Below are 25,944 nucleotides of genomic sequence, written 5' to 3'. Positions count from 1 at the left end.
TCCACATCACTAGGATTACTTTATAGATCCTTTCATGACTTGACAGAAATCACTCCTCTAATCTATCTTTATACTTCAACAGTCTGACCAGTTCTAGAATATGCTAGTTCTGTTTGATCTTCACCAATATCAACATCCAAATTTTAGAAAAAATTACAAGTGAAATTTCTGAAATTAGTCCCCTTCTGCAACAAATCAAGTTATTTTGACTTAGATTCTCTCCATGCAAGAAGAAATAAAAAGAAAGAAATAGAAAACAGTATTCTACTATTAAATTTCCCATACCAAATACACTTCTCGCTCTGTCATATACAGGATCTGGTCATATGCTACCAGATGTCTATGTATATGTGTATATTAAGCCAGTTTGAAGAGAAATTTGAGAGGAACTTGTACTACAATTAGTACAACTGGTGTATGTATATATGAGTATATGTGTGTGTGTGCATACATATATGTATATCGGATGTGCTGTTTGATTGTTGTTGTGTACATGTATGCATAATTTATTAATCTATTTACTATTTTTTCTGTATTCAAATATTGGTATCTCTATTATACTCGATGTTATTATTGTCAATGTTTACTATTTTAATGTTTTTCCTATTTTAAATGTTCTTTGTCTTTCTTGTAATAATTGTAATAAAATGGGCTATTGCTCGTAAATAAATAAATAAATTAGGATAATTTTATCTTTAGATATAATAATATAATACAGTAATAATATCAAGCATTTTAACTATGACACAAAAATTAGTTGATTTCTGTTTTTATATTTTCAAATATTCTAGCTTATTCTATGTAATGAGATTATTTTATATTTATAAAATAATCTTCAAATTCAGTACTTGTTAGCCATTTAAGACTACAAAGCTCATCAAAGATTTCATATAAATCTCTTTCTTATAAATTGTTTATAGCTGCAGAACCCTAAAATACCAAATTTAATGTTTTATATTGGGTTGTCCGGAAAATAATGCAGGATTTTGGTATTAAACAAAAAAAAAAAGAAACTAGTTACTTTAAAGCAATGTTCTTTAATCAAAATAATTTCCCATACTCTCAATACATTTCTCCCAACGTGTTGGTAACTTATTAATTCCGTCTGAGTAGAATTCAGAATTTTTAGAATTGATAAAGTCAATAAATGCATTTTCCAGTTCCGTTTGATTTTTGAATATTATGTGTTGTAAGTAGTGGTCCAGGTGTCTAAAAAAATGGTAGTCAGTAGGCGAGAGGTCCGGAGAGTAGGGTGGGTGAGGCAAAGTTTCATAGCCAAGCTCCAATAATTTTTGTGACGTTACACGTGACACATGTGGTCGAGCGTTGTCATGCAACAAAATGGGCCCTTTCCGATTGACCAAAGAGGGCTTCATTACTGCCAATTTCTGATGCATGGTATTAATTTGGTTACAGTATGATTCAGCATTGATGGTTTCGCCAGGATTTAAGAAGCTGTAGTGTATTAAACCAAATGAAGCCCACCATACCGTAACCATTACCTTTTTTTGATGAGTTGGGGGCTTTGGAAAATGTATTGGAGCTTCTCCTTTGTCGAGCCACTGTCCAGAACGTCTAGTGTTATCGTAGAGAATCCACTTTTCGTCACATGTAACAATTCTGGCCAGAAATGGGTCATTTTTGTTTCGACAAAGAAGTGATGCACAAACATCAAAGCGCTGATTTTTTTGGCGATCGTTTAATGAGTGTGGAACCCAATTTTCGAGTTTTTTCACTTTTCCAATCGCCTTGAGGTGGTCAGCGACGGTCGTTTTACTGACTTTGAGTTGCTCTGCAAGTTCTCGAACAGTTGTTTTGGGGTTTTCTTCCACCACTGATCGCAGAACATCATCATTAAGAGAGGAAGGCCTTCCACGACCTTCTTCATCTTCAAGGCTGAAATCTCCCTCCCGAAATTTTTTAAACCACCTTTGCACAGTGCACTCATTAACACAACCCTCGCCCCAGACTTGGTTAATGTTTCTAGCCGTTTGGGCTCCGCTTCGGCCGAGTTTAAACTCGTAAAAGAAAATCGTACGAAATTCTCGCTTTGACATTATAAGGATGACTGAATTATTTCCAAGTAGCGGAATGCTACAGAGGTAAACAAACAATATCATTTGGAAGAGGATTAATAAGTGTTGACATTCATACAAATGAGTAATCCTGTAAACGTAAACAGAATATTTTATATAGATTTTTTTTAATGAAAACTTAAAATCCTGCATTATTTTCCGGACAACCCGATAATTTAAAGAACGACATCAAGAACATAGACAAAGCATGCATTATTCACGGTTGGAATACGATGGATTGTCGGGATTGTTCTCTTGGCTCAGTAAATATTTATACGTTTGCCTTGTCGAAACCCTCCCAGGTGAAAGCGCATGAGGAGGGCTTAATACGTCACACAGCTAAAGTGCAAACATGATAAAAACTTTTGTTAAACTCTGTCAAGTTTTGCCGCATCTATATGGCAAAAAATTCAAAAATGATTTTAATAATTGGACTAGCAGGATGAGCAAAGATTTAACAATTAATTCTATGTTTCAATGAGTAAGCAGAATTATCTCATGGTCAAATGTGACCATATCTGCCAGCTTCTTAAGAGGTTTCTCAATGTATAGTTAGAACAACTTGTTTAATAATTAAAATTGCAGAGAGAGAGAGAGAGGGGAGAGAGAGGAGAGAGAGAGAGAGAGTGAGAGAGAGAAGGAAAGAAAGAGGGAGAGAGAGAGAGAGGAGAGAGAGAGAAGAGAGAGAGAAGAGAGAGAAGAGAGAGAAAAGAGAGAGAGAGAGAGAGAAGGAAAGAAAGGGGGAGAGAGAGAGAGAGAGAGAGAAGGAAAGAAAGAGGGAGAGAGAGTGAGAAGAGGGAGAGGAGAGAGAGGAGAGAGAGAGAAGAGAGAGAAGAGAGAGAAAAGAGAGAGAGAGAGAGAGAGAGAGAGAGAGAGAGAGAGAGAGAGAGAGAGATCCAATGTTCATTCAAACTCAGAATGCTCTGTCTATGTGTTGTTTCAAATTTTTATTTAAAAATTATTTAAAAAAATGATTTGTGATGACACAGAGAGAAACCTTTCAAGTCCATTTCTCCAGCTAACAAATAAGCATGCAATCAAATTTACATGAGTCAGATACCGCTGAAATCAGGCTAACGGACCAGATCCATCTGATAAAGTGAAAGAGAGAAGATATGAAAAAAATAGCGAAAGAGTCGTTGAACCCAAGAATGCAAGGGGCAAATGGGTATAAAAAAAATTCATAAAAACCAGCAACCTTGTCATCACACCCTAAATATAGAACGCATTTCGTTTTCACTCTAGACTGCATAAACATCCTGCTTTGATTAAATTGAGGTTTGAAGCGTTTGAAAATTAGGAGAAATTCCCACCTTGTAATAGGCGATTAGGAAATATTTCAGTTTTATCAGTGATTTTATCGTATAAGTTGTTTTTTTAAGACCTAAACAAAAATGACATAAGCCAATTTTTCAACGATCAATTTAACCATACACAATTTTAAAAGAATTTTTTATACACTCAAGGAAAATAATTGTTAAATTACATTGTTAGTATTTTATTTTGCTTCGTACTATGTCATACCAAAAACATTTAGTGATTGCATATTTTTTCACTGATCATCTAAAAATAAAAATATGTATATAAAACAAAATGAAAAGCATTAAATTATTTTGATTAATTTAATAATTTTTGTTAACATATGAAAAAAATTTCAATAAAAGGATTTTTCAACAATTAAGCTATAATTTAAATGTTTTTCTTTAATAATTTTTATAACACCATCATATTAATCATTTTGATTAATTGTTAATTTTAATTAGAATTAGTACTTTTACAACACATACTAATAATTAAATATAATAAATAAATAATAATCGTTTTTGTTTGTATGTTAATACAGAATTTTTGTTTTATTTTTTACCTTTTTTTGAGTAATATTTACTAAAAATTAAAAGTTACAGTATTACATGTTGCAAATTATTTTGCATTCTCTTATTGATCTATTTTTGATAAATAAATTTAAAATAATGTTTTACAATAATCTACTTTTATTTAGACAAACAAATTCAAGGAGTTTAAAGTCTGTAAAGCATTAAAATAATCGCCCTAACAAACCACAATGCGGTAATATACAGACAAATGATAATATTGATTTTAAATAATTTTTTTTAAATGGTAGAACCCTTTCTTAAATTATTATTAGAACATATTCAATAATTAATTGTAAAGATGTGATAATTAGTTATTGATGACTTCTTGCTATCTAGTGATTATACACTAAAGAAAGCTGAATAAAATAAGATTTAAAAAAATGAAAAATTTGAAGTTTGTTTTAATTTTGTTGGCAGAGGAAGTTATTTATTCAATAAAAATGAAGATGGTTTCTAATAAAAATTTAAAAATTAATTCTATGATTGCAATTGGCTTCAAAATAAGGCAGTTAAAGACAGATGAAGAAAACTTTTATCAGATAAAAAGTTTGTGATTTAAACATCACAAGTTTTTAATGAGAAGTACTCCAGGTATAAAAAATATACAACGATTTTGTAAGTTTTTGACTTTTCCCTTCAGTTTATCGCCATCGATTGGCTTTTTGTCACCTATTGGTCGTAAAATCGTTTTCCCTCCCCCTTGTTCTTCCAGAACCGACAGATATCTTTCGAGATGACGTTTAGAAGTTGTTCACTTCCAGACTACAATAGTCCATCGATTAACTGTCAGGCCGAATTTCGGACAAGTCCTTTCGATTACGCTGTCTTTCTGAAACCAGGATTTCCGGGCAAGTCGGCTATTTAATCGATAAAAGACATTTTAAGATTTGAAAAAGCACAGTGGCGTCTACATTCTTGTCAGGCCGATGCCAAATAGTAAAGTCCAATTTCTCGTAACCAAGTTTGATATATTTTTAAGGAAAATACTTTTCGGTTACTTTTATAACGTTTGAGAAAAGCTTTAACCACGAAGAATAAAACAAAATATAAAAAGATTAACCAAATCAGCATTTAAAGCAAAATTTTTGTCTTTTGTTTTCTGAAGACCATAAGTGAAAGAATTAAGAATTACATTTTAACGAATCTTCATTGAAATAATAATAAATATGATTTTTATGTTATGAATAGGAAGAAAAGAAGAGAGGGGCTGACGAGACTATTTCAAAACCGGAACCCTTTCACGTATTTTCAAAATATCTGAACATCGCTATTTTGCAAACTCTCCGCTTCCAATAATCGAACGCAAAATTGGGCTCTCCAGGGCCGGAAATTGTGCCCCAGCTTTCCCTAAGTCAAAAGGTACAAAACTAATTGCCCCGGGTTAATGGTAAATGGACGTTGAGTGGTCTATTTAACCGTTCTCGAGTTGTCCTAGGCCAATCTAATGCATCCCTCTTCCGGGGTCGACACCCTCAATAAAGGGTCATCTTCTCATCTTGGGTCACCTCCTTACATCCTGAATAGAAAGTGCCTTCATTACCACCCACACAGTCTCCGGGAACGAGGGATTTGACTCCGTCTTTATTAAAGCCCTCGTCCCAATTTCCTCATTCCGGAAAGTGTACGATTTTGGGCCAAGGGTCGACTTCCACGTTAAACAGTTCTGAGCGGAAAGTTGTACTAGTGATGAAACCCCTGACGACATTCTGACGAGAGATAGTTTGATAACACAACACTTGATATAGATAATAACTGTTCGAGAAATAAACTCGTGGAAAAAATTATAAGAAAATTAACGACTAGTTCGTGTTTTAAAACGACACTTTAAACAGATATTATCTCTGACAGCTTTACTCGCAGAGAAGTACGTTTTTTTCGGTTCATTAAACTTGAAAAAACTCACGACTAGAGAGTTGTGATTTTAAAATGAAAGCCAATGAATAGAGAGAGCCTGTTTAAAACGACACTTAAACGAGATATTATCACTGACAGCTAGTAGTGAAGATATATAGGATTTTAGTGCTCTAAACTAATGACTAGTGAGTGTGTTCGTGTTTAAAACGACACCTAAACACGATATTTTATCTGACAGGTGTAGTCTTAAAACACTTATTTTTTAATTTAATTAGAGGAAAAATTAAATACTAGAAGGTGTGCCTTAGTAATAATAATAAAAAAATACTTTGCTTAGCTCAACTAAACATATAAAAAATGAATGACTTCAAGACGACAGTAAAAACCAATGTCAATTCTGTCATCTCATCCAAAAAAGACGCTCGTTTAGTTTTGAAACCTAAAAAAACACTAAAAACACTACCCAACAGAGAAGTTGATCGTATTTAAATCAACATTTAAAAGAGGTTTGAAATCTGGTGGATATATTATTAAACAAACACACATTTTCATTTGCTTAAACTTATAAGAAACTAATAACTAAAAAGAGTACTTGTTTAATCCGATACTGACAGATGGTTTCTAACAGCTCTAGTAGAAAAAAACAAATTAAAAAACATTTGTTTGTTCATTAAACTTATAAAAACCGAACGAAACGTTAAGTTGTTCTATAGTTTGACGCAAAAAAAAAAAAAATATATATATATCTGGCTGCTATAATTTAAAGAAATACATTTGTTTTTGTTGTTTTAAAGGTAGAAAAAACCAAATTATTAAAAAGTGTGTTCGTTTAATGCGACACTGAAAGATTATCTTTGACAGCTCACTTTTTTTAGTTGTTTAAATTTATTTGAAAAAAAGAACGAATAATATGTTCGTGTTTAACACGCATAAAAATGTTATCAGGCAACTATATTTAAAAGAAATACATTTGTTTTTGTTGTTTTAAAGTTATAAAAAAACAAATGATTAAAGAGTGTGTTCGTTTAATGCGACACTGACAGCTCTAGTAGTATAAAACATAATTTTTTAGCTCTTTCAACTTATAAAAAAAAAACTAACGGCTAGAGTGTATTTTACAGTTTAACACCCCAAAAACAAAATTATCTGCCAGCTATATTTTAAAGAAACACTTTTTTTAGTTGTTTAAATTTATTTAAAAAACGAACGATTAGATAATGTGTTCCTGTTTAAGGTATATAAAAAATGTTATCTGGCAGCTATATTTTAAAGAAATACACTTGTTTTTGTTGCTTTAAAGGTAGAAAAAACCAAATGATTAAAGTGTGTTCGTTTAATGCGACACTGAAATATTATCTTTGACAGCTCTAGTAATAAAAAAATACATTTTTTGCTCACTAAACGTAGGAGAGGACTCTGCAACTATTAGAAATGTAAATGACCTTTGACAAATCTAATATTAAAGAAATAATTGTTTAACTGATTAAATTTTAAAACATGGCGTACATGTTGAAAGCAATGCTTAAAACATTAAATGATCTCTGACGGCTCTACAAATTATATTTTTTACCTCATTAAACGTTTTATTTTTGTCTCAAAATGTCAGTTCTGATAAAATCCATACTTGTGTTATTGAATTAATGTCTTAGGTATCAACTCATTTGATGTATCTCAATTCAATTTTGATCTTGTTAAAATCACACAAAACCAAAAAGGAGGGACAAGACAGCAGAAGTAATTAAAGAAAAACTCATAGGTTATATTTGCTTGTGACTTTTATAATTCTACTTTTATATTTATAAAAAAAATAATAAAAAAATAAAATAATAAAAAAATAAAACAAAAAAAACCCAGAAAGATCGAACTTGTGACAGCTTTTATGTACGTGCCAACTTGATATTTTACAAATCATTTCTATATTATTGGGTTGTCCGGAAAATAATGCAGGATTTTAAGTTTTCATTAAAAAAAATCTATATAAAATATTCTGTTTACGTTTACAGGATTACTCAATCCTCTTCCAAATGATATTGTTTGTTTACCTCTGTAGCATTCCGCTACTTGGAAATAATTCAGTCATCCTTATAATGTCAAAGCGAGAATTTCGTACGATTTTCTTTTACGAGTTTAAACTCGGCCGAAGCGGAGCCCAAACGGCTAGAAACATTAACCAAGTCTGGGGCGAGGGTTGTGTTAATGAGTGCACTGTGCAAAGGTGGTTTAAAAAATTTCGGGAGGGAGATTTCAGCCTTGAAGATGAAGAAGGTCGTGGAAGGCCTTCCTCTCTTAATGATGATGTTCTGCGATCAGTGGTGGAAGAAAACCCCAAAACAACTGTTCGAGAACTTGCAGAGCAACTCAAAGTCAGTAAAACGACCGTCGCTGACCACCTCAAGGCGATTGGAAAAGTGAAAAAACTCGAAAATTGGGTTCCACACTCATTAAACGATCGCCAAAAAAATCAGCGCTTTGATGTTTGTGCATCACTTCTTTGTCGAAACAAAAATGACCCATTTCTGGCCAGAATTGTTACATGTGACGAAAAGTGGATTCTCTACGATAACACTAGACGTTCTGGACAGTGGCTCGACAAAGGAGAAGCTCCAATACATTTTCCAAAGCCCCCAACTCATCAAAAAAAGGTAATGGTTACGGTATGGTGGGCTTCATTTGGTTTAATACACTACAGCTTCTTAAATCCTGGCGAAACCATCAATGCTGAATCATACTGTAACCAAATTAATACCATGCATCAGAAATTGGCAGTAATGAAGCCCTCTTTGGTCAATCGGAAAGGGCCCATTTTGTTGCATGACAACGCTCGACCACATGTGTCACGTGTAACGTCACAAAAATTATTGGAGCTTGGCTATGAAACTTTGCCTCACCCACCCTACTCTCCGGACCTCTCGCCTACTGACTACCATTTTTTTAGACACCTGGACCACTACTTACAACACATAATATTCAAAAATCAAACGGAACTGGAAAATGCATTTATTGACTTTATCAATTCTAAAAATTCTGAATTCTACTCAGACGGAATTAATAAGTTACCAACACGTTGGGAGAAATGTATTGAGAGTATGGGAAATTATTTTGATTAAAGAACATTGCTTTAAAGTAACTAGTTTCTTTTTTTTTGTTTAATACCAAAATCCTGCATTATTTTCCGGACAACCCAATAGCAGCATTTTAGAACGAAGAAAATCAGTCAATATGATCAAAGGAAAACTAGGGTGTGATTGACTTAAAATTGGGGTGTCTCATGCTTTGTTATCGTAGAATTTTGTTTCCGGTTAGAGGATAATCTTATTCGATGAGGACTAAAATATAATCGTGGTAAATAGGAGGACGAAATTTGGTATCACTTAAATATAATTTTTTTTCGGCAGTTTGGCCTTGAACGGTCTTATTCTGGAGCTAAAAACTTGTCACACTGAAAAGCAACAAATGGGAATCGGCGGTCCAGTTTATCGACGACATAGGCACATTCTAACCCGACGGAATTGCGCGATCTGACCTGTTTGGACCTGTTGGGAGCCCAGGCTCTAAATTAAGTTAACAAAATTATTCAAATTCCGTTAAAACGTGTTTTTTCCTGTACCTGAGGGTCCCATGACGGCGAGGAGTTGGCCCGGTTTGACGAAGCCGGAGACATCTTTGAGGATGGGCCGTTTGTCCACGGAAACGGTCAATCCGGTGAAGACGAGCTCGAGGGGTCTTCGGGGCGTATGGTGAGCCCTGGGGCATGGTGAGTGTCCGCTTTCTACCCTGCAACGCAAAAAAACAAAAAGGGTATTTACTAAAAAATAACTTTGGGGGGGGGGAATTTCCAACTCGATTTCATTAGATCAATAGTTATCAAGTTGCAACATTTTTTAAAAATCTAATTTTTCAACAAAAAAAACAAACAAAAAACAAATTTCATAACTTGTTTAATCTTCTGTATATAATGTAAAGTTTTTTTTCTTTTAAACGTATAAAGCAATTGCTACACTTTTAAACTGGCAGGAAAAAACATGGCCTGTGGCTAAGTCTCTATATTTAGTAAATTTTTGAAGGACACGGTCAATTTTTCGATCAAAGTTGCACAAACTGGATTTTTCTGGAAATCATTGCTCTTGAAAGACAGAAAATCAGAAAATCTGAATAAACAGAAAACAATAACGGAACTACGAAAATTTTATTTCTATCAGGTTATAATACAAAATAAACTTAGAATAAAGTCACTAATTTCGTAGTTCCCTTGACCAATTAAACATTACAATTAATTAAGGTTTTTAGTTGAGATGAAAAAAAAGTTAATGGCACGAGAGGGATTCGAACCCACGACCTTCGGCTTGATACGCCGCTGCTCTCCCACCTGAGCTATCGTGACTTCGATCCACTCGGACATCAACTCCCCATCTCAACACCTGTCTTAGAATAAAGGTTGACCATCCCTTCCTCATAAGTACAGCAATATTCTGATGCAGGATTTATTCATCACATTTAAATTTAACAATTTAGAAGATTTGAAATTATTTTACAAAATAAAACACCAAAATCTATTTTATTGTTCGTAAATAATTTTTTATTAAATTCGTAAATTTGTTAATTTTATATTATATTAATTTTATAATGGTTTGATTTATTATACTTTTTTTATTTATTATATTTTTATGTGAGGTGTTACCACTAAATAATAGATGTGAGAAACGTATTCTTCAACTTAAAAAAAAATGTTTGTGCTTCAAATGGAAAATATATTCTTGTTTTCTTTATAAAACCGCTGAGTGTCAATTCTTTGCGAAATAAAACGACATATTTTATTTTGTTTATACGAAGACGATACTATATGGGAAAGAAGATGTTTCCATAAAATTAGATATTTATGAATTGAAGGGCAATTTTTTAATTTTTTTATACGTGAGGTCATCAATTGACGTACAAATTGCAAAAATTCACTTTTTTATTAGATAAAATTGTTGTTCTAAAACCACATCCCTCGTCATTATAAACTGAATATTGAAGCCATTGAATTTAATACTTTCTTCGTGAATTAAAGTATCACTTTTATCAAACAAAGTGGAATGTATCACTTTTTCTATGTATGAAGATGACATTTGATCTCAAAAATGCAAAATCTTCACTCTTTTTTGATTGATACAATTGACGTTTTACAACCAACTCCCCCCTTCATTTTAAATTGACCATTAACTTGGCTAATTGAATTTAATACTTTCTTCATAAAGTAAATGGTTAATTATCACTTTTTGGAAAATGAAGTGAAATATTTCACTTTTTCTATGTGTGAGGACGACTTTTGATCTCCAAGATGTTATAAAACAATATACTTTTTATTAGATAGAACTGTTGTTCTAAAACTACATTCCTCTTCATTATAAATTGACTATTGACTTGGCCCATTGAATTTAATACTTTCTTCATGAAATAAAGTGTTCAAAATCCGTTTTTGTCAAATAAATAAAGTGAAATATATCACTTTTTCTATGTATGAAGATGACATTTGATCTCAAAATTGTAAAATCTTCATTCTCTTTTTGTTTGATACAATTGTCGTTTTAAAACCAACTTCCCCTTCATTTTAAATTGTCTATTAACTTGGCCAATTGAATTTAATACTTTCTTGATAAAGTAAAAGGTTAAATATCACTTTTTGGAAAATTACGCGAAATATTTCACTTTTTCTATGAGTGAAGACGACATTTGATCTACAAGATATTAAAAAGCAATATTCTTTTTATTAAATAGAGTTAGTTCTAAAACCACATTCCTCTTCATTATAAACTGACTATTGACTTGGCCCATTGAATTTAATATTTTCTTCATGAAATAAAGTGAATATTTTTGACAAATAAAGTGGAATATTTCACTTTTCTTAAGTATAAAGATGACATTTGATATCAAAATTGTAAAATCTGCATTCTGTTTTTGTTTGATACAATTGTCGTTTTAAAACCAACTTCCTCTTCATTTTAAATTGACTATTAACTTGGCCAATTGAATTTAATACTTTCTTGATAAAGTAATAGGTTAAATATCACTTTTTGGAAAATTACGCGAAATATTTCACTTTTTCTATGAGTGAAGACGACATTTAATCTACAAGATACTAAAAAGCAATATTCTTTTTATTAAATAGAATTAGTTCTAAAACCACATTCCTCTTCATTATAAATTGACTATTGACATCGCCCATTGAATTTAATATTTTCTTCATGAAATAAAGGGAATACTTTTTTTGACAAATATTTCACTTTTCCTAAGTATGAAGATGACATTTGATATCAGAAGTGCAAAATCTTCACTTTTTTATACAATTGACATTTTAAAACCGACTCCACTTCATTTTAAATTGACTATTGTCTCAGCCAATTGAATTTAAACATTTTCTTCATATAGTAAAGGGATAAATATCACTTTGTTAAATGAAGTGCAATATTTTACTTTTTCTATCTCTGAAGACAACATTTGATTTTTATTCTTCAAGATGCTATAAAACAACACTATTTTTTCATTAGACAGAATTGTTGTTCTAAAACAACATCCCTCTTCATTATAAATTGACTATTAGCTTGACAAATTGAATCGAATAAATAAAAGGGTTAAATGTCAAGCTAAGTGAAAATATTTCTCTTTTCTCACTGCTAAAACGTCATTTTGTAGTTTAAAAAATGAGATTAAAACCGCCTGCATCAAAATGCTGTTAAAAACTAATATTGAACTGCCGTTGGCCATTTGTTTTTGGTACATTGCAGTAGTTACATTATTTCAGTTTTCCTTTTTTCTCGGTATCAAGCCGACAACCACCTTGTTTTGCAACCGGCGGCGGCGGCGGCGTTGGCCTCTTCTAGAATTAAACTGCAGTTATCAGGCTTTATCAGGACGTTTCGGGTCGTCGACCGGGTTAACATTCCCCTCATTAGAAACGATCCGGGGGCTCCGACCAACACAAATATAAACAGCCATTTTTCGGCGGAGCCAAACAACAGCCGGATGAAGTTCGCCGAAGCGTTATTTATGCGCCCCCTGGTATTTTATCCCCGATTTTAATTTAACGATAAACTAAATGTTTATTCTCGTTTTAAGGACTTTCAGTCGATGAATTTTATCCCTTTTATTTCCGTTTTCCCCGCCGACTGGTCACAAATTCAGTGTTTATGTAATCAATTTTTTTCGGCAGAATTTTTCTTCCTGTGTGCATTTGATTTGAAAATGTACATCAACCTGTAATGACAGAAAAAAACGATAAACTGATGAAATATCCGTGTTAATTATTTATTGATTATTTTCATTTTTAAGCATCTATACAACATACAACCTAAATGTATAATTTGAAATTTCTCATCTTTAAAATATAACCAAACAAAACATGGTCTGTGAATTCAGTATTGTAGATGAAGTATGCACAAAAAGTGGTTAATATTGGTCAACAGGAATGACCAGGATTTTTTTCCATTTGAGAATACACATACAGGATTATGCTTGAAAATATCTCCGGAACTATAGGCAATAACCCAATGAAACTTGGAACGTTTATTTAATATTGTAACCTCAATGTATAAGCAAAATTTGGTTTAAATCGACTACAAAGAATTGAAGCAAGGTACCGAGATTTCTTTTTTAAACTGAGCGAACCTATATAACCTATATAAAAAATAGAGTCAGCAATATCTCAGGAACTATAAAACATAACCGGATGAAACTTACTTTATTTATTTAATTTTGTATCTTTAATTAACAAAATTTGGTTGAAATCGGCCAAAACAAATTGAAGCTAGATGCCGTGTCTTTTACTACCTGGGGAACCTACATAAAACTTGAGATGTTGTCAACATCTCAATTGCTATAAAACATAAGCAGATTAAATAATGTTTATTTATTTAATACTGAATCCCCAATGTATGGTCAATAAGTGGTTTAAGTAGCCTAAAAGGAATTGAAGCCAGATGCCGTGATTTCTTATGGTATCTAAGGGAACCTAAATAAAAACATATTTCGTAATATCTCGAGAACTATAAACCATAGCCAGATGAAATATGGTTTAAGTAATAGTTTATGCTTAATGTATGGACGAAATTTAGTAAAAAGCGGTTCAAATTAATGAAGGTACCGTGATTTGTTTTGCTATCAGAGAGACCTACACAAAAAAAGTATAAAATAAATAAATGTACTTTGTAATATCTCGTCAACTATAAAACGCAACCAGATGAAATTTGGTTTATTTATTTAATATTGTGTTCTTTATGTATTAACAAAATTCGGTTAAAATCGGCCGAAAAAATTAACGTTATTTGCCTAGATTTATATTTCTATCTGGGAGAATCTACACATAAAAGTAAAAATATATAAATTGCTATAAAACGGGATTATGAAAATTATTGCGTTCATTGTTCCTTGATTAATTGTTGGTAACTGCAGGGATCACTTTAATAAAGACGATTATTTTTGAGTTTTTAAAAGTGGGTTGGTATCCTTATCAATTATAGCTTTCGACTTGAGCACAGGCATTTTTTAAACTAATTTATGCGCTTAAATTGAATACAAACGCTTAAAGGAAAATAAAACAGAAAAGAAATCTATATAATTTTTCACTTACAAGAAATAAATAGATTTTAAAAAAATTCAAATTACCGTCAACGTACGCCAGCCTCACGTCCGGCTTGCTTATATCAGCTCCACGTCTAAAAAAAGGCCGGGAATAAATATTCGTTGGAGATGTGTGCGTGGGGGTTCACGAGGGGTGTAAAGTTGCATGATACAAGCCGTGCGCGGAGATAAGGGGTGACCTTGGAGTGCGATGACCTTGGTTTCGGGGGTAGTGACCCTCCTGATCGATAACGAGTGTGAGTCAACCTAAGGGTGAAAGGGGACTGCTTTATCACCCATGGACCTGCAACCCCCGAACGCCTCGCACGTCTCACCCGACAATGGCTAAGTCCGAAACAGAGGGTTGATACAATCGCTACCATTTTCCTGGCTGCTAACCCTTCGGAAACACTTACGGGACAGTTTAACCATGAAGAAAATCAAACTTTGAGAAAAACTAAGAAAAAAGTACAAATATATTTATCCACTGATTCATTTCCATTGTGTACACTTCAGTGACAGGCGTGTGTCAACAAAAAATCTCGCATTTGTGATAAATTTATTTTATTAATTAATAATTATTTGTCAACTTTGAAAAATGCCATTCTTGCTGATTATATGAAAGTACTTTTGGATGGATTATTAAAAATTACTTGTCCAGTATGACTGACCAAAATTGCTTTGGTACATCAAACAAAACAAAAGAAATTCCGTTTGTTTCCGTTTGGCAAGATAATGAATCTTTATTTTTTTTTTTAAATAATTAGCATACATTTTAGAAATTCGACTTCCGTTTTGTTAATTAATCGATGGAATAGTAAAAATTAAAAAAATAATAAAATATATTTTTGTACAGAATTGACAAGAATATGGAAGAACTGAGTTTAGCAGGGCTACTGTTTTTGTTTGTTTCGTGATTTCGCCAAAAAGTTCCATCAGTTTCTTCCCTTTCAAATTATTCAAATTCAAATTCTTATTCCCGATTTTTATACAATTTAATTAAAAATTGTTTTTTTCGTTTCAACTGTCGTAAAAATGCAAGAAAATATGGTTTTACATTAAAAAAGTAATACATTGGTGTTTGGTATCACAAAAAACATATTGTTTGTTCCACAATTTTGGTGAATTTTGAAAAAAACCGTTGATTGGCTTAATTTTCCTCTAAAGTATCGACTTTAGACTAAAGTATCGAATAAGCGTAGTCTAACTGCCCTTGGCATTTTATTTTATTTATTTATTTTTTTTTTTTTTTGCACCATTAGCTTTGTTACGACGATCATCATTGTACATCTACGCTTCATCATAACCGATCCGCCAACGGACCACCTGACAATATTTAAAAATTTCGCATGGTCAGTTGAAAAATATTAGAACTAATTTTGGTACTTTCTATAACAAGAATGTTAAAGAAATATATAAAAATGCCAAGCATAATTTGACAATTTGCATTTACGCTATGTTAATTATTTACTATTTGGATTGGTGTAATTCATTAATCGTTTAACAATAAAACTATCCAGTTATATAATAATAATCTTGGAGTGTTTTAAATTACTCGGTACCCAAGAATATCTAAGAAGGTACTAAATTTACCGTAGAGAGGTAAAGTAATTAAAAGATAGTACAGACGTAAAACTTTATTTAAACTTTGTTTGCTCTATTTAACTTCATCACTGCCGGTTTAATAATGCAATAATAGCAAAAGTTTTTGAAAAAAAAAAGCTTTAATACCTTTTAAATCCATCATGTTTTTGTTAATTGATTGTGAATTACATATATACAAACATGTTCCGAGTTGAGCCTATTCGCTTTTCGTAGTCAACCGGCAATTCCTGCTTTTATTATTTCAGTAAATTGCCGGCAGACTTGAAAACCATCCACCACCAATGTTGGCAGTACGCGGGCAGACCTGAGCCTTATCCGTCCAGCCACCGAGGATTGGTATTGCGTATCAACAGCTTGGTCAATGGTTAGAGCACCCAAGCATTCAATTCCAAAACCATTCGTACTCACGTCCATTCTTAAATACATTCTCTCCTATTTACAAACCATTCATTCAATTAGAGTGATGGAGTACTCGATATTACTCCAACACCCTTACACATATTATACAACTCACCTAATTAAACCACAAATGGATGTGAAACAAGGAAATACTTCCCGACCATAGAATCTCGTCTGAAAATGAGCATCTGCCATACAAAACCACCATGGCATAGTCAGGTCATGGAAAGCACCGGTCATATCTCACCCGATTTGGCATAATTGACAAGCCCATGTAATGGGGCTACACAAACATGCGAGCACATTCTATTCAGTTACTGGATGTTCGACCAAGAAAGGACATGCCTCATTAAAGCTATAATGTTGAGAGGGGATAGATGGCCACAACATGAAAACAGCTTACTGTCGCCTGGAAATGTTCAAATTTATAAACTCAATTGACATAAACAAACTATGAAGTGATAACGAAGTGCAATAAATTTAAAGGTATTAAGATGTTAATTATCAAAAATCTATATAATGTAATACATTGTTTGTTAAATACCTGTAATCACTATAGGAACAGGTAGAATAAATTCCCTGGTCACAGGGTGTACTGTGGCCAGGAAAAACTAACCTAATTATGGGGTCAATGGGGGACTCGACATTCCGTCACCGACCCTCTCACATGACACATTCACACTAATAAGTACAATCACTCTCAACATAAACTAGGTATATACAACTATTATTACTATATACAATAGAACAACCCCGTTTCCTCCAAAATCTCAACTGGGAACCTAAATACTCGCTGCCGTGCTCAACCACCATTTTCAAATCGGGCGGCATTCCTGCGCACTCTCTATATGGCGCCGAGGAATTGCACCCTTCAATCAGGTGGGACACATCGAGCAACTTTTTTCTGCATGCCGGGCACAAGCGCGGGGTTTTGACACAAAAGTAAGTGCCCGTGTGTCAGCCTCGCGTGGCCTATTCCTAATCGGGTGAGGATGACCCTGCTTCTACGAATCAGATCCTACAAGGACCACCCATCCACAGTGCTTTTGATACGCGAAAGCTTCTCTTTCGATCCGGCCCATTGACACTTCCACCTTCTTTTAATCATGTTTTTTATCGCATTCTTAGCATTTTTATTAATTGAGTTGACTCGTCATACAACAAATATTGTGTATAATATGATTATTAAGCAAACATCTGCCAGACAAAAGAGTGTTTTTATTTACAAAACTTGTTTATATTGGGTGCATTAAAAAAAAAATTAATGTATTCTAATTTTAAACTTGTTTGAAATAAACACTTGAACAGAGTAATTGGTGCTGTTGAGATAAGCGGGAAAATAAATATTTTTTTAAAGTTTGATCAGATAATGTTTGATAGTATACTGTTTGCGTATTATTTAGGTTATTTGTATTTCCGGTTAAAATAAAAAAAATCCAATAGGAAAAAGGCTGAATCGACCCGGATAGGGGTTATACGATACGGTCCTTTTATTGATTACGGCCGTTTTCACCTGAACAGCGGATCCTGGAGCCGAATTTTGACCGAAGCCCGATAAATTCCCGCTGAAAAAGCCCTCCCCGTCCCGCTTTATCACCGATCCCAAAGAACGCTTCTGTGAGGGAGGCAAACGCCGGTGCGACGTGAGAGAGAAAGAACGAAAGGAGGGAAGCCGGTGTCGTTGAACCCAAGCTAATTTTGGGCCATGGAGCTCCCCAGCTGTTCAACAGACCCAGTGCACAACATACTGTCTCTTGCCCCATTTACTGCAACAACAAAATCATTAAATCAACCCGCGAGCCGCATCATAAACTCACTCGTTATTTCACTCCCTGACAAGACACCAAATCGTTAATACTCGCTCCTTTAAAAGATTTTATTTGAACAATTTCCAATTCCAAATTGGACAAATTTCAATAATTATACCAAATAAATATCGTAGTTATGAATATTACAAAATAGTTTAATAAACGTCCTACTTATTTTTATTACAACAGGACTTCTGTAATAACAACAATTTAATACTACAGTAGTCAACACTTTAATTTACTATTATTATTCTATTTAAGTTTTATCCTTACTAGGCTTTTATAATTACAAATTTTTGCTATATCAACAATGCATTTTAACATTTAAAATATTCATTTAACACTAACATTACATATATAGCTCGCTTTATCTTCATTTAGGTCTGTCTATCCGTACTACGTCAGGGTTATAAGCCGGGTGAAGCCCACACAACACACAGCTGGCGTTAGTGAAAACCCCAAACGCGTCCGACCCTACTCATTCATTTCTTTTTGTCATTTTTTATGTAGTTTTTTCGGGAACAAATACACCACCTCTTTTTTTTAATTCCTTTGTTATATAGATTTTCTTCCTGCACCCATTTTCAGTTTTTTTTAAAATCTTACGAAATTATAAAACGGCTGCGATTGTAAAAATAACACGCAGACCAACCACTGAAGATGGCAAAATGCCGACACGCGTCTGACAGAAACCAGCGGAAATAGGCGGGTCAGGTTTATTGGAGATGATCAATCAAGCTACATACAATCTTTGCAACTTTTATAAATTTAAAAAAGGGCTAAAAAGTTAACTGACAACATAATTCTGAGATGTTTTGTTTTTGTTTCATTTGCTTAGTGATTTTCATTTCGGAACAAATAAAACTACTTTTAAATGCCGTTCGATTTCGGGGAATTGTCTTCCTGCCATCCCCTTCAGTTCTGTTTATTCCGTAATGTCATTCTAAAACAATTTAAAACAAAAAGCAGGACTGAAGAATGATGACAAAAAGCTTATAAAATGGATTTGAAGTAAAAAAAGAGATTTTATTTGTTTCTGAAAAAAATAACACCAAACAAATAAAACAAAAACTGTTTGAAAACGAAGTAGACATCTTAAAACAATATTGTTAATTAAATTTTAATCCCCTTTGTAGATTTATCAATGGTGCGACGATTTTATGTCGCTTGATCTTTTTCAATAATGTTTGTCCGGGTATTCTCGCTGGTCCAAGACAGACGCCTTTCGGCATTTTGCCATCTTCAGTGGTTGGTCTCTGTGTTATTTTGCCATAACATCCTTTTTATAAATTTGTAAAATGTGAATAGGCAGGGATTGTGAATTAAGTGCAGGGTTCTTCGACGTTTGCGTCAACGTCTAAGTTCGTATATTTTCACATTTTCATGAAGTTTGCTCAGTATATTTTTTATGTTTATCATTTAATGATATTGTTCCTTATAGCTTTCCTTTGATTATCTGCCAATACTGAGGTATGGGTTTGTTTTTGTTTACTCAATGTGTTTTATTTATAACTTTGTTATTTGAAGTCATGCTTTCTTATTGTTTGTATTTTTCAATGGATCAATTTATAGTATCGATCATTATCAATTATTGTACTTCTGTGCTGCAAATTTCGATCCGACTATTCACCGCAGTTTCGGCGATTTGCCCTCTTCAAAGGTTGGTATGTGCGATATTTTTACGATCTCTACTTCACAAGTATGTAAAATAATGTGATTGACGTAATTTTTGGAATAAGTCCCGGTCATTTTAGACAACACACCGATAGATAATTGTGAACGTCAGTTTAATTTTCTTTTGATGTTCATGTATTTTTGGCGGAGGAAATGTGTTTTTCAAAGCATTTGTGCTGTTGTACATACAAATTTTAGGTTTTCGAGTATATCAATTTATATTTGTTTTCATACGCCATGGATATTCAACTTTGCTACCTTGTTGAGGTTTATTGACTAGTAGAATTTTTCCGTAATTATACTTAAAAGATCCTGTTTCTTCAATATACCATTTATTTTCTGCCAGTCTGTCCTATGTATTTTATTCTTAATTTCAAATCGTTTATATATAGTTTGTTGTACTCAAGATAAATTCATGTTTTTAATATGTATATCCGTCTTGTAGATTTGCCCCTCTTCTGTTTTTTTTAAATTAATTAAATCCATTGTATTTAGTGGTCTAATGACCTTAATTAATCTTTTTATGTAAGGTTTTGGTTGAAATGAAAAAGTTAGGGTAACGGGCGAGATTCGAACCCACGATCTTCGGCTAAATACGCCGCTGCTCTACCACTTGAGCTATCGTGACTTCGAACAGTCGGACAACAACTCCCCATCTGAACCTACAACCTTTCATAACAATACTTTTTAATAATTTAAAAAGAAGGCAATTTTACCTAATCACATCCAAAGAGCATAATTAAACTATAGCAAAAATAACCCAGAAAAAAGGGTTTTATCGTTCATTTTACCATTAGTTAGAGTTAGCATGGTTAATATCTGCTGCCCAGGCCCCTTTTCCCAGAAGAAAAATAAATTGTTAGATTAAAAATAAATAAATTTTTTGAGCGTTTTACAAGGGAGATTATTGTCTCTACTAGTACTTTCAATTTATCTGTTGGAAATTTTTTTGTACATACCTTTTGTTCGTGTATTCAAATGTTATCCAGTTATTGTTTGCCATTACTATGAGACACCCTGGTTTAGCCAGCCAGCTCCCCATTTCAACCTACAACTTTCGAATCCCCCCCCCCTATTTGCCATTTTTCATTTTGTTTATTCATTTGAAAATAGGATGTAAAAATAGGTTTTATTTTCCCTTGAGTATTCTGTTGTTTTTGTTGTTGCTGTAACTCATGTTGTTGACCTGTCTGTCATTTAGTTCTGTGAGGCAATTTTGTATTCTTGAACAATCAAGCTACGGATTTACCACCGCACAGACCTCTCGATAACATTTCATGTTATATTCAGCCGAAGTTATTTTCTACCACAATATCGTTTCCTTTCATAAGGTTTTCCATTAAATAAATTATTTTTATGAATTTGTTTTCTTTTATTTTTTTTTAAATGTAACGGTAGCTGTAGCTTCTTGGTGGATGGCTATGTTTAAATCCGAGCGTCTGATAGCTTTTCGGTCCGCCTAGTCATGCTGATTTAGGATGGAAGTTAGCGAGAACCGTTTGCCCACTTTGTGTGTCAGGGTGATTAATGAAATTCATCCTGTAAGAAATGCGAAAGCAATTCCGACCGGGCGGAATGGAAGATCTCGAGAGCAGAACCGATGGGGCTGATTCGTATTCAATATTATTCAACAGCCAAGAACAAAAGGACCGTTATTTGGCCAATCCTTTTCAACTTATATGGTATACGGTGAATTTGACTCTGTAATGAATGTAAGAGACCTTCGCGTTCCGCCGAAATCGAGATAACGGTGTATTTTGTGTTGCCTTTACAACCGGATCGGACACATCACGACGGCTTGAACATTTTAAACTGGCCTAATTAATTAACCCATCCATACGGATCAAATACGATGAAATCATACTTAAAATTTTCATCCCATTTAGGGACAAAAAGTCGATCGATACTTATCTTTTTTAAGTACGTGTGCTAAAAATTAATTTAGTGAGTGTTAAAGTTATTCAATTAGCTGATTGCAACTCTTTCAACTAAAAAATAATTTTGCATTGCCTTTTTACAGAATTACTAATAGGGAAAACACACTAGGATTTGATTTTATAGTAATTTATAAATTAACTAAATTAAGTCCTGTACACACAGGACGGCTTAACGTCAGTCAATGTTTTGTGTACGACGTTTTAACACACTTTACAATACTTTTACCAAATTAATCTAAAATAAAATTTCAAGGGATTGTGCCGGGATTTGAACCCAGAACCGTCAAAGTGGCAAATACTACTCCCTAACCATTCGGCCACTGAGGTCCCCTTCTAATATTCTACATTGTTTTATTTTTCAATATATAAATTTCATATAATTTTTGTGGCCAAGTAGTTAAAATTAACATCCATGACTACTTAATTGGACATCCGTATAATTTTGTCTTCCTTTTCGAGAATTATGAAAGCACATAAGTTTGATAAATACTTGACTGACATTTTTTTAACGAGGGTTCGTAGTAGAGGTCATATATGTCAAACCTGGGGGTGCCGGTGTTTTAAAAAACATCCGATCTGTAAGTATGTCGGGTTTGAACGCAGGGCCACTGGATTCGAACTTGGGACCTTTACCTCAAAGTGATGAGCGCCGTGTCATCGCCTAAACCGTTGCGACCACCGACGCCCCTGATAAGACAATCACTTTCACACTTAATTTTTTATTTAATGGTAAAATATTTAAAAAAATAGACGGGGTTTTAAATACTTTGTTGAAGTCGAAAAATTACACTAGATAGAATTATGTACGTAAAATTATTATTTCACATATACATTTTTATCAACTAAGGTTAAACTATCACGGTTCAGAAAGTTTAATTTTTTGTACAACGTCATAATAATTTTTATTATAATATTGTTGAGAATATTATAGAGAATTATTTGTTATTGGCACGATGACAGAAGGTGTCTCTCACGTTTTGCATTCGAGAGGAACGAAAACAGGCCAGTGCCCATAACGTATAACATCTGTCTCTCGAAAGCATATAAAATTTATAATATGCCAAAGGAACATGAATTTACAGTTAGAGAATTTAAAAGTGGCTATGTAATTTTTATATCGTTTAAAACGTTATTCTTCGTCATGTTCAGAAGTCGCTAATAGGGTTATATTTTATAAAAAAATTTTCTCGACTTTATTTTCTTGACCTATTTGAAGTTGTTTCAAGTTGGATACCCGTTATACAATAAAACGAGGAGGGCGTACCGGTTGCGGCTATTGACGATTTGCGATTTGCAAAGGTAATGATAAAAGCACTCGGTTATGTTTGCAGAAGAGAAATTTTGTTTACCGCAACCCCACATGTCGAGGAGGGCAAACCAGATTTCACCAGAGGAAAGTGACCTTTTACACGCGTTCCCGTTTATGTAGGGGGTGCCGTATGATCGAGATGGGGGATAGATCAACGTCTCCCTTATGCAAATCGGGATATCGCCTATTGAAATTTGATCAGGCCCGGGACCGTTAGTTTTGCCTTTCGCGATTGTACCGTTACAGAATCCTAGCCCACGTAGGAATATCTGGGGAAAGAGAGTATGGAAACCGCTAGACGAGGAAAAAAGGCGAAAGAAATGATTTTTGGCAAACCAGACTCACCTGGTGCACGGTTATTACGCTCGACCTATTACTTGTTTAATTTTCAACCAAGAGAAAAAGAAGGCGGAAAGACAAAGGACGTTCTAGTTTTGAAAGTCGTTAAAAACAAATCTAAACGAAAGGGTGCGAAGTGGGTGTTTATGAACAATTACTGACCGCTATCTGCATGCATTAAGCCAGAAGACTTGGCAGTTTCACCGCTCAGTGAGTCGTTAACCGGCCATAAACCGCTTAACCCGTGGTTTTAGTTTCAACCTTCTTAACAGTTCATTCCTTGTGATATATATTCTAATTGGAATGAAGGTTGTACATTACTTTAATGAGCACAACTATTTTTCGTTATAAATCTCCCCTTTAACCTTATTGCCAATCAACTTTGGCACAAATTCCATCTTAACCTCAACCAAGAAAAGAGTTGTGTGTGTTTTACTCGTTGTTAATCTTTAAATAATACGGCTGAAGTCGAAAGACTGAGTAAAGACGACAAATAATTTGATAACACTGTACCAGAAGTATGTTTTTTTTAAAGCAAAAATGTACCAATAAATATTACAATTCTACCAATATACCATTGTTTTAGCCTTCAATTATTTTTTTTTGTATTTATTGAACTAGTTTTACATAGCAAAAAATTGAGCTTACGGTTCAGTACTTGAGTTATGAAGTACGCTAATGCGTGAATGTGGGAGTGAACGCGTTCGCAAGTGTGTAAAGCTGTGATTGATCTTTTGAGTCAGTGGGTTAATGAGATGTGTGTGACTAGTCAGTAGATTATTTAATGAGTTTTTAAGTTATAAGACATTATTAAAGTTGTTTTTGTTTGAATTTTTAAGTTTATGAGTTAATGATTTTATTAGTGCGTGAGTTTGTGAGAGAATTTTGATATCTGCATATCAGTTACCGAGTTCGATAGCGCGTGAGTTTTAAGAGAATATTTAGGCCAGTAAGTGAGTTATTGAGTTTTTTAATGCGTGAGTTTTTGAATGAATTTTGAAGTCTGCAAATGAATTAACGAGTTCGATAATGCATAAGCTTTAAGAGAATTTTTAAGTTAGTAAGTAAGTTAATGAGTTCGTTAGTGGGTGAATTTGTGAGTGAATTTTGATGTCGGCAAGTGAGTTACCGAGTTGGATAGTGCGTGAGTTTTAATAGAGTTTTTATAGTGAGTTAATGATTTTGTTAATGCGTATAATTTTGATGTCTGCAAGTGAATTAACGAGTTTGATAATGCTTAAGTTTTAAGAGAATTTTTAAGTCAGTAAGCGAGTTACTGAGTTTGTTAGTGCTTTTCAACTACGAGTTTGTATGAACCCTCGGGGAGCCGGTGTGTTTGAAAAATTCAAATGCATGGCCGCTAGATTCGAACCCGGGACCTTTACCTTACAGCGATGAGCGCTTAAACCCTTGCAGCCACCGACGCCCCCTATTTTCAACTTCATACGTAAATTGTATATTCTAATGATAATATTTATGATGATAATAATTATTGAAACGGTTAAGGAGAATGAATTATCCCTCGGAAAAATCAGAAATAACTCATCAACATACTTACAAATGAGTTTAATATTATAAGTGACTTGATCGAAACCCCAATAAATCATTCATTAGTATATCTGCAAATCAAACAAAACGTCTCCCATTCATACGTGAGAAAATCACAAGATCAATGAACAGACCGTGCAGCACAGTGATAAATTCACACACGTTTTTCCAGCGTTGGTATGTGAGGTATATTATCATATTAAAGGGAATTAAAGTAAATAAGGATTTAATACCGAAGAAAATCAGAAGATTCTCTCTCTATATTCTTTATTTTTTGTATGAACTCAAACGAATTCTTGAAATTGTATTTGTTCTCAAACAATGCCTTGTGTTTATTTTATTTTAACCCATTTCAAAAGATTGTAACACCGTGGTTTAATTCCACAGACTATAGATCATCGAGGTAAACTTTCTTTATGTCCTTCAGGTAGCCCGTTTAGTGCTTTCATCACTCTTATCGATTGGCAACCATTTTCTACAAGTCTGTCGACCAATCTTTTGTCCAAAACGAGAGTGGGATCCTTTTTTAATTTCCTTGTATGTCTTTTCATCATTTGGTAGGGTTAGCATCTTTTCTTTGAATTCGGCATTATCAGAATATTTCTGTATCTTGTAGGCTTTCAAGTAGCAGATCACGGTTTCCATTGAAAAATTGCTAGGTTTTCCTAATCAAGGCAATCATTTTCATGTCTTGATTATTTTTCAAAAAGAAAATACCGTTTCTTATTATGTTAGTGGCCTAAGCCCTATTTAAAATTGCATTCTACTATCATCGATCCCATTAATTATCGCCTCTAATCCACAAGTTCAAATACAGGAAGGTTATGGAAGCCAAGTAACCGCTAAGTCAAAGTATCTCAAGTACTTCGTTATAGATTTCAACATTATTTTTACTCAAAATTGTCGTTTTTTTACTATGGGCTAAAG

The 25,944-nt window shown here is 33.4% G+C and overlaps 1 protein-coding gene across 1 annotated transcript in view; it reads right to left on the bottom strand.

The window, feature by feature from the left end:
- Positions 1 to 25,944, bottom strand: part of LOC106671981 (ABC transporter G family member 14) — a 190,923-nt gene that overhangs the window by 4,863 nt on the left and 160,116 nt on the right. The window contains exon 2 of the mRNA XM_014403014.2: positions 9,411 to 9,577. Within this exon, the coding sequence (XP_014258500.1) occupies positions 9,411 to 9,577 (167 nt within the window). The remainder of the gene's footprint in view (positions 1 to 9,410; positions 9,578 to 25,944) is intronic.

The sequence above is a fragment of the Cimex lectularius genome, unplaced genomic scaffold (assembly GCF_000648675.2).
Source record: "Cimex lectularius strain Harlan isolate CLEC.00 unplaced genomic scaffold, Clec_2.1 scaffold32, whole genome shotgun sequence".
In the NCBI taxonomy this organism is placed as follows: Eukaryota; Metazoa; Arthropoda; class Insecta; order Hemiptera; family Cimicidae; genus Cimex; species Cimex lectularius.
Note: the sequence above shows the minus strand (reverse complement) of the source record. Positions and strands in the feature narration are given on the sequence as shown.